The sequence below is a fragment of the Anomaloglossus baeobatrachus genome, chromosome 4 (genome assembly GCF_048569485.1).
Source record: "Anomaloglossus baeobatrachus isolate aAnoBae1 chromosome 4, aAnoBae1.hap1, whole genome shotgun sequence".
In the NCBI taxonomy this organism is placed as follows: domain Eukaryota; kingdom Metazoa; phylum Chordata; class Amphibia; order Anura; family Aromobatidae; genus Anomaloglossus; species Anomaloglossus baeobatrachus.
Window position 1 is genome coordinate 39,352,846 of NC_134356.1, and position 10,611 is coordinate 39,363,456.

General features: G+C 48.9%; 1 protein-coding gene across 3 annotated transcripts in view; it reads left to right on the forward strand.

Moving 5' to 3' along the window:
• PARP11 (poly(ADP-ribose) polymerase family member 11) overlaps positions 1 to 10,296 on the forward strand; it is a 91,979-nt gene extending 81,683 nt beyond the window's left edge. For all 3 annotated transcript variants that reach the window (XM_075344261.1, XM_075344259.1, XM_075344260.1), the window contains one exon: positions 9,590 to 10,296. In XM_075344261.1, the coding sequence (XP_075200376.1) occupies positions 9,590 to 9,903 (314 nt within the window). In that variant the 3' untranslated portion in view covers positions 9,904 to 10,296. The remainder of the gene's footprint in view (positions 1 to 9,589) is intronic.
• Positions 10,297 to 10,611: the final 315 nt, after the last annotated feature.

The following is a 10,611-nucleotide window of genomic DNA, read 5'->3' on the forward strand; positions in this document are numbered from 1 at the left end:
ACATCTCGTTGACGTCACACTGGGTTAATATTGTGGAAGCTGGGACCCAGTCTGAGCGAGGGACGGAACACGTCCTTCACACACCAAGTTTTGCAGGCCCTACCTCAGTCAGGGTTTCACCCACACTCTACAGCTCCGGAATGTCATGCTCCTCAGCCTCCTCCTCCTCCTGCGCATCCTCATCCACTTTACCCTCCACACCAGTCCCAAGCTGGAAGTGTCGCTGGCGGAGGAGGGGACGCTGCGCTCTCCCACTGCTCGGGTCCGGCTGCCGCTGCTCTACGGCTGCTGCTGCTCGTTGGCTCGAGCGATGGCCGGATCCCGGGGACTCGAGCGGCGCTACTCGCCCGTGAGTGAAAAGGGGTGGTTTGGGTTTTGGGGATATTGTCCGTGACGCCACCCACGGTTGTGGTGATTGTGTGGACACCACCGCTGCTCTGGACGGGGATCCCGGGAGCCTGTGACAGGGAGCAGCTTTGTTGTTATTTCTCCCCTCCGTGGGTAGGGGGGTTGGTTGTCCCGGGGCCCGGTGATGGGGTAGAGATGGATGACAGGCGGGTTGCGGGGCCTGATGAGGTGCAGGGTCGCAGGGGCAGCTCTGTGCCGCACGGCACGGAGGTACTCACTCAGCCCAATGATGATGACACAGTTCACGGTAAAACAAGTGGCTGGATGGACGGGTCCCTCGGACGGCTGCGGTTGTTCCTCCCTGCAGGTTAGTGATGACTGTCTCTCCCTGCACCTAAGTTAAGTGTTGGTAGTGATGGTTTCCCACCGGTAACCCGCTCCCCGACCTGGATATGGGCCGGAGGAGCCCCTTTTGCCCACAGGCGCTGGCCCTGGGAGACGGTTGCCCTTGGCGGTGGCGGTGTCTCCCCTTCACGGTTGGATGGTTGCCTTCTATCGGGACTTGGCTGTTTGGAAACCCTGAGGTCCCCTTCACTAACGGATTTGGCAAATTCACGGCGACACCAAGCCTTGCCGGGATCCGAAAGTCCTCTGCCAATGGTGCTGGCTTCTCTTTGTATACCGGTCCGATACGGCCGGGTCACCACCCGTCCACGGTCCTTACGGCAGACTCCAATCGGCCTCCACTGCAGACGGTCACCACATCCTGCCAACCTTGCTGTCCTGTCCGGGCCACACACCCGGACCAACTTCAGGCTCTTTGCTGTCACTTTTCTCCTCTCTACTACTTTCCTCCTTCCACTTCCTTAGCTTAACTCTCACTGCCTGTGTTTTCCCTCCTCCTTGGTGGGTGGAGACCAACCGCCTGGCTCCACACCCTGGTGTGGACAACAGCCCCTGGGGAAGGCAACAAGGATTTTGTGTTTTGACTATGATATGCCTGCAGGGAGTGTGGGGTGTTTAAGTGTTGTGCTCTGTGGCCCCTGGCTTGTCCAGGGCGACACAGAAGCACTGCAGCACTGCCTCGGCGAAGCGGCAACAGGCAGTGCTGAAGCTAATCTGCATAGGTGACAAACCCCACAATGCAGAAGAGGTGTGGACAGCTCTGAAACAGCAGGCAGATCACTGGCTCACAACTCTGAACCTAAAGCCAGGAAAGGTCGTGTGTGACAATGGCCGGAACCTGGTGGCGGCTTTGAGGCGAGGCCAGCTGACACATGTTCCATGCGTGGCCCATGTGCTCAACCTCGTGGTTCAGCGGTTTCTAAAGTCATACCCAGAGCTGTCTGATCTGCTGGTAAAAGTTCGCCGCCTGTCTGCACATTTTCGAAAGTCACCTACTGCTTCAGCCGGCCTTGCCGGCTTTCAGCGCCGTTTGCATCTTCCGGCTCACAGACTGGTGTGTGATGTCCCCACGCGTTGGAATTCAACTCTGCACATGTTGGTCAGGATATGTGAGCAGAAGAGGGCAGTTGTTGAGTACCTGCATCACCTAAGCCGTCGGGAAATGGGTCAAACTCCACACATAACACCTGAGGAGTGGAGATGGATGTCCGACCTATGTACCATCCGCCAAAACTTTGAGGACTCCACCAAGATGGTGAGCGGCGATGACGACATTATTAGCGTCACCATACCGCTTCTCTGCCTTCTAAAATGGTCTCTGCTCAAAAAACAACCATGATGCATTGCAGGCAGAGCGCGATGAGTTTGAGCAAGAAACAGTAGTGGGTGTGGGTGATAACACACAGCCCAGCCTCGTCTCATCACAACGTGCAGTGGAGGACTATGACGAGGAGGAGGATGAAGACATGGAGCAACTCTCTGGCCAAATTGAGGATATGACATGCAGTCATATCCTCGGTTCAGCGTGGCTGGCCAGAGGACAGGGTAGATGATGAGGAGGAGGAGGAGGACAGCATGTTCAGTCATCGTGTTGGTCAGGATACTGAAGTCCTGGCTGTTAAGAGTCTGGCACACATGGCTGACTTTATGGTAAGCTGCCTGTCTCGTGACCCTCGCGTTAAGAACATCTTGGCCGACAATCATTACTGGTTGGTAACACTGTTAGACCCACGCTAAAAGGAGAACTTTATGTCTCTTATTCCCGAGGCGGAGAGGTCAGGCAAAATGCAGCAGTTCCAGAAGGCCATAGTCACGGAAGTAGGCAAAGCATTCCCCTCACAAAACGCTAGCGGCATAGCTCAGGAATCAGTGGACAACCAAGGCGTACAGCCGAGAGGGGCACAAGTCCAATCCGCCAGAGGTAGGGGAACAGTCTTTAAGATGTGGGACAGTTTTCTCAGCCCCTCACATACCACAGCCCCTGAGGTGAGGGGTAGTGCCACAAGAAATCCTAAGTTTGCCCAGATGCTCAAGGAGTACCTTGCAGATCAACCAACTGTACTCCGACATTCCTCTGTGCCTTACAATTAATGGGTATCCAAGCTGGACAGACACGTGGCATGAATTGGCTCTCTACGCCTTGGAAGTCCTGGCCTGCCCTGCCGCTAGCGTTTTGTCAGAGCGTGTTTTTAGTGCCGCAGGTGGAATCATTACAGATAAACGCACCCGCCTGTCAACTGTAAATGCTGACAGGCTGACTCTGATCAAGATGAACAAGGGTTGGATTGGGCCACACTTCACCACACCACCAGCAAATGACAGCGGAATTTAAAGTTTGTAACGGGAATTTGCCATGTACCTCCACTCAACCATGGTAACACACTTCTGGACTTTGGCTAATTGCTGGACTGCTCCTCCTTCTCCTCATGCGCCATCATGATGACCGTTACAATAGTTAGGCCGTTGTTTCAGGTATACCCCCAGTGGTAAATTTTTTCGCCCATTCTTTCAGAATGGGCATTACAACGACAGGAGACCCGCTCCTTTGCAATGGTAACAATGTTTTGAGGCCCTCATGCACATCTCTATCCAGGGACAATGTGGAGCCTCCAAATTTTTGGCTGCCCTGCCTAAGGGCTATACTACAATAGACCCACTGCCTTACAATGGGCACTTCAGGTTTACAGGCCATCATGCACGTCTCTATTCAGGGACAATATGGAGCCTGACGCTGCCACCGACAGGCACACACGTGCGGTTTTTAAATGCAAGCACGGACGCAATAAGAACCTAACAGGTTTTTAGGAGCGACAATTACTGAGAAGTCTGACACTATCAGGACTGTTTTTGACTGTGTACACCAGCCCCAGATATGATGAAGGCTGGTATACGGTCACCACTAGGAATGGCTATATACCCTGCCTGCCTGCCTGCCTGTATACTGCTACAATAGTCCTGACAAGGACTCTTCTGGTCACTAGCCTGTATTCCGACCTGGCTATACCCTGCCTGTATATAGCAACAATAGTCCTGAGAAGGACTCTGCTACTGTACTCCGACCTGGCTATTCCCTGGCTGCCTGTATACAACTAGAATAGTCCTGAGAAGGACTTCTGGTCACACTGTTTGCAGCCCTGCTCCGGAAATAGCTATAAAGGGCCGCAAACCTTTCCCTGAATCAGCGACACTCTCCCTGCACTGACTGTCTGGATAGCTGTGAGCAGAGCACAGCGCGCCGGCCGATATAAAGGCTCGGTCACGCTGTGCAGGCCGGCCAATCACTGCAATTCCACAACTAACAGGGCTGTGGCATTGCAGTGGTCTGCCAGCCAATCCCTGCATGAGGGCTGGCTCTCAAAAGAGCGCCAACATGCAGAAATGAAGACCACGAGTACAGCACGAGTATCGCGAGATTACTCGGTCCCCGCCGAGTAGACAGAGTACAGTGATACTCGTGCGAGTACCGAGTAGTAACAAGCATGATCGCTCATCACTAGAAAATAAAACTTTAAGCAAAAAAATGTGGTCATGACACACTGTTATGGGGCGAGGATCTGCTGCTGACACTGTTATGGGGGTAATGTCCCCAAATTCTCTACTAAGGTACCCCATCCTGGTAATGATCCTACTGCCTTGTATATGATCCTGCTATAAACCCCCATCCTGCTCATATACCAGCATCCTGCTCATATTCCCTCATCCTGTTCATATACCCCCATCCTATTGATATACCCCCCATCCATCCTATTGATATTTCCCCCATCCATCCTGCTCATATACCCCCATCCTGCTCATATACCCCCATCCTGCTCATATACCCCCATCCTGCTCATATACCCCCATCCTGCTCATATACCCCCATCCTGCTCATATACCCCCATCCTGCTCATATACCCCCATCCTGCTCATGTACCCCCATCCTGCTCATGTACCCCCATCCTGCTCATGTACCCCCATCCTGCTCATGTACCCCCATCCTGCTCATATACCCCCATCCTGCTCATATACCCCCATCCTGTTCATATACCCCCCATCCATCCTGTTCATATACTCCCATCCTGCTATATGCCCCCATCCTGCTCATATACTCCCATCCTTATATACCCCCATCCTTATATACCCCCATCCTGCTCATATACCCCCATCCTGCTCATATACCCCCATCCTGCTCATATACCCCCATCCTGCTCATATACCCCCATCCTGCTCATATACCCCCATCCTGCTCATATACCCCCATCCTGCTCATATACCCCCATCCTGCTCATATACCCCCATCCTGCTCATATACCCCCATCCTGCTCATATACCCCCAACCTGCTCATATACCCCCAACCTGCTCATATACCCCCAACCTGCTCATATACCCCCAACCTGCTCATATACCCCCAACCTGCTCATATACTCCCATCCTGCTCATATACTCCCATCCTGTTCATATACCCCCATCCTGTTCATATACCCCCCATCCATCCTGCTCATATACTCCCATCCTGTTCATATACCCCCATCCTGTTCATATACCCCCCATCCATCCTGCTCATATACTCCCATCCTGTTCATATACCCCCATCCTGTTCATATACCCCCCATCCATCCTGCTCATATACTCCCATCCTGTTCATATACCCCCATCCTGTTCATATACCCCCCATCCATCCTGCTCATATACTCCCATCCTGTTCATATACCCCCATCCTGTTCATATACCCCCCATCCATCCTGCTCATATACTCCCATCCTGTTCATATACCCCCATCCTGTTCATATACCCCCCATCCATCCTGCTCATATACTCCCATCCTGTTCATATACCCCCATCCTGTTCATATACCCCCCATCCATCCTGCTCATATACTCCCATCCTGTTCATATACCCCCATCCTGTTCATATACCATCCTGGTATATGGTCTGTATCCTATAGCACAGAGAAAAAAAATAAACCTTTATACTCACCTTTTCCTCACTCCCTCCAGCACCGATCATCTTCCTCTCAGCGGCAATGACCTGTGTGTGTGGAGCCGTTCCCCTGCAGCATCGCGATGTCTTCCTGTCTGTGCCGATCAGCACAGATCAGCTGACCGGCACAGACAGGAAGACATCGCGTGCTGCAGGGGGACGGCTCCACACACGGGGACGGGTGAGTACACTGATTCACTGCCCCCCCGCGCTGATGGTGACGACGCGCGGGGAGCAGTGAATACAGCCGCACATGATCACTCCAGGCTGTAATTGCCAGGGGTGATCATGCGGACTGGCTCTTTACTATGCACGCGTCCCCGCTCATCCTCCCGCCCACCTGTCAGCGCCGGCTTCAGCGCTGAGAGATGGGCGGGAGGATTGGCGTGCATATGTAATGAGCGGGCCCACGTGGTCACGGCAGGCGCTGTTGCTGCCTGCTCGTGCCCCCAATGACCCGCTCCACCGCAGCACCCTCGTTCCCGGCCGCAGCCCTATAGTCAGACCATAAGACGCACCCCCAACTTCCCCCAACATTTGGGGAGTAAAAAGTGCGTCTTATGGTCCGAAAAATACGGTAATTTCCACAATTGGATGCGTTTAAAAAAAATGTTCCTTTGCTGATATCATCTTTATATATGTGCACCTGCTATGTACTGTGCAATGGCCGTGTCTGACAGTACAGGGTCATGGACTGATCATACCACATCTCCTGGGCAGGGGAGGACGGAAACTTTAGTATACAGACATTAGAGCACAAGATTGTAAATAATTCTTTCTTTGAGGTAAAACAGAAAAATGTTTTACCTCACATAAAGAATCAGCTGTGATCTAATGTTGTCCTGTCTATATAGTGTGTTTTGCAACCATGGTCAGACACGGCCATTACACAGTACACAGCAGAGACACATATATGATTATCTCAGCACAGGAACATTTTTACTAAACACATCCAATTGTGGAAATTATTATTATTCCAAGATCTAGTGATTAAAATTAACTTGCAAAATGAACTTTGTGGGAAAATTCCTTTTTAACTTTTTTTTTTCTTTGCGTATCTTCCTGAGGACTGCGCCCACTTGGCTAAAAAAAATAATAAAATGGGATGAGGAGGTCATATCTCAGGAACAGATAGAAGCAGGAACAAAATAAAAACAATGTCTGATTCAGGAAAAAATGCTCTGTAACTTTGTGATTTTGGTAAAAGAAGATGGAGATCAACTTTTTGAACTTTCCATGAGTAATGTCCAGGATCTGTCAGTAAGACTCCATGACTAGTGATGGGCGGACCCGCAGATACCCGGGATCAGCAAGTCCAATCAGGTTTAAAAAAAACAAAACAAAGAAACCTCGGTACTGGCTCGGAATTGATCCTGGATATCTGCCTGGATGCTGGTCCCTATATGAGTCTATGGGACCCGAATCCGGTGCTTTAAAATGGTGATAGGTGGATTAGAGCAAGCGCATTGTACCTACCAGTCTCCCATGCTGCTGCAATGCCACTTCTGGGGCCGCTCATTAACCTCATGCATATGCACTGCTTCTCCCGCCCACTAGCAGTCCCGGCGTCTCTGGTTGCAGTCAGACTGCACCCCCATCCTGTGTGACAGCGCCTGACTGTTAACAATCACATACACTGTGTGTGTCGCTACGGTGGTGGAAAAATAAATTAAATAAATTTGCGTAGGGCCCCCCATATTATGATACCCATCACCGATAAAGCCTATAGCTACAGGCTGCAGCCCCCAGCCATGCGCTTATCTTGGCTCTGCATCAGAATAAGAGGGACACTATGCAGCTTTTTTAAATTATATAAATAATTTTTAAAAACCGCTTGCGGTTCCACCCCAATTTTGATACCCAGCCATGATAAAGCCAACAGCCGGGGGTTGGTAGTCTCAGACTGAGGAGGCCCATGGTTATTGGGGGCCCCCCAGCCTAAAAATAGCAACTGCCCAGAATTGTCACATCCATTAGATGCCACAATGCAGTTACACTCGAGGTAATAAGGGGCTAATGATAGGGCACAGCTATCACAAAGCCCTAGATTAGTAATGGTGGGAGGTCTCATAAACCCTCCCCATTACTAATCTGTAAGTGAAAAGAAATAACCACAAACACTGTTAAAAATCCTTTATTTGAAATAAAATACAAAACAAAAAAAACATCATTCTCCAATTTATAAACCCCTAAGTGACCCAGTTCCAACATAATCCATTCGAGGTCCTATGATTATTGCACCTCTGCTACATACTGAAGTAACAGTGTGGCATAGAACATGGCTGCTCGCTTTGATCTTCAGGCAGAGAATGACACTGCCGCACCAATAAGTGGTGATATCACTTGGTTCGTTTGCGGTTACAGCTGAAGGTTCTCATGGTACCCCAGTTTTGACCGCAGGTAACCTGACCTCAGGTGACCTCATTAAACTTAGTGACCTCACCGACCTGCTTCTCTGGCAAAAAAAAATCACATTATTTTTTTTTGGGCCAAGAGATGCACCTTTTGGTGCTGAAATTTATACACCATATTCTTGCACCAAATTTGCATGTTCTGGCAAACAAATTGCATAAAATCCTCGTGTTATGATGCTTTGCCAAGAGAAGCAGGTCTGTGAACTCTGTGACCTCACCTGAAGTGAGTTTACGGAGTTTAATGAGAGCAGGTTACCTGCGGTCACAGGTGGAGGACCGTGGGATCCTCCAGCTGTCCTGCAAATAAACTGAGTGGCATCACTGCTCATTGCTGTGGCTCCAGCATTTTCTGCCTGAAACCCACATAGTGTTGTCATGTCCTGTACCCGTGCACTGTCACTTCAATATGTAGCAGAGCTGAAATCGTCATGGGACCTTGTGTGGATCATGTCGGAACTGGGTGTTTTAGGGGGGGTTAATAAAGGGGTTGGGTTTTTTGTTTTTTTTCTTTTTACTTAGAGATTAGTAATGGGGGGTATCATAGACTCCTCCCATTACTAAGCTTTGTGGCAGCTGTGAGCTGTCATTAACCCCTTATTACACTGAATGCCACCACACAAGGGCAATCGGGAAGGACTGGGTAAATTGCCGAGATTGTCGCATCTAATGGATGCGACAATCCTGTGCGGCTGCAGGCTGCTGTTTTTAGGCTGGGGGGACCCAATAACCATGGGTCTCCTCAATCTGAGAATACCAGCCACCAGCTGTTGGTTTTATCATGGTTGGTATCAAAATTGGGGGGGGGCTGCACGCCGTTTTTTTTAAAATTTTTAAATAATTTAACAGAAAAAAGAAAAGCTGCATGCGGTCCCTCTTATTTTGATACACAGCCAAGATAAGCACACAGCTGGGGGCTGCAGCCTGTAGCCATATGCTTTTATTTGTGCTGAGTATCCTAATATGGGGGACCCTACTCTAATATTTTTATTTATTTTCACACCAATATACATACACAGACAGCATGTGTGATTGCAAGCAGTCAGACACAGGTTGGGGGCGCAGTCTGACTGTAACCAACTGGACGCCGGGGCTGCCGGTGGGTGAGGGAAGCAGTGAATATGTATGAAGGATAATGAGCGGCCCCAGAAGTAGTGTTACCAGTCTCCCGCATGGTTGTAGGTATAACACCCCTGCTCTTCCATTTTTTTTCTCTCCCTAATTGTTCTTTAATTACCAGAGTTGCTGGATCCAGATAGTTAGTTACTTCCCTGAAAACTACGGAGCCGGTGGTCAGGTACTTTTTGAACCCGTGTGGACCCAGACTTCTACAGTCCGGGTCATCTATTCGTGGCCCATACATGGTCTAGTTTCTGGGCATTAACCCTACATTTTGTACTGTTTTTTTTCAATGAAAATTTTTTAAAGCTTCCTTTTTTTTTTTTATTCCTTTTTTCCATTTTAGGTACATACTTTGCGAAGAACGCATCCTTATCGAGCCAGTACTGTAAAAGCACCGGAAAGCACGGGCCAACGCTGAAACTACATGGGGTGACCTCGGACTGCTGCCAGTTCCTCTCGAAGAAATCCATGTTTTTAGCTCGAGTCCTCGTGGGGGAATACGCCATCGGAGACAGCAAATACATCCGACCACCGTCCAAAGACGGAAGTCTCACCAACTTGTATGACAGCTGTGTGGATAATCCATTCTCGCCGCTCATTTACGTCATATTTGACAGTAATCAGATCTATCCGGAATATCTCATTCATTTCGATTGACAAATATCTCATTCATTTCGACTGACACTTTTTTTTGTTTTTGAGTTTATTATTATTTAAATTTTTCCTGTGGATGGGAGATCAAATTAAAAGGCTGATAATCCGGCACTCTGTAATCTGGCACTACCACTGGGCTGAGAGTGACGGAAAATGAGGATTTCATCACAATGGCTAAAATGGAATCCAAGATTTCAGATTGTTCAAACAAAAAAAACTAAGGGTTCTAAAGGAATTTAAAGTGACAGTTCACGAATTCTTGTGACCTGGATTATCAGAACTTGTTTTGCCTTTTGTGAAAATGAAATATAAAAAGCCGGTGGATACATTCACCTACTTGAAATCCTGGACATTACTTGTGTAGCTTGGGTTTCTCTTAAAAAAGAAAAAATTACAAAATTTCATTAACCCCCCCCCCCCCCCCCCCTCCCGTCCTCCTTGTAGGTGGAAAAAGGCTCGCCATTTGTTATTTTTTTTATTTCTTTTTTTTTTTTTTTTAGAGCAGGAATTTATGGTGGCTGCTATACAAGACAGTAACTTATTTCCTTTTATGTCCCAGCCATTCGGGGAGCTTTTTTGTGTAGTGTCCAAAGTAATCAATATTAATATGGGAAGATGCCTGGAGGGTTGTGATGTAGCAGAAATGTGTGTAATTGTAGCAGGGCTTATTTTTTTTTTTTTTTTTTGTATCTTGATGATACTGTTTTTGGA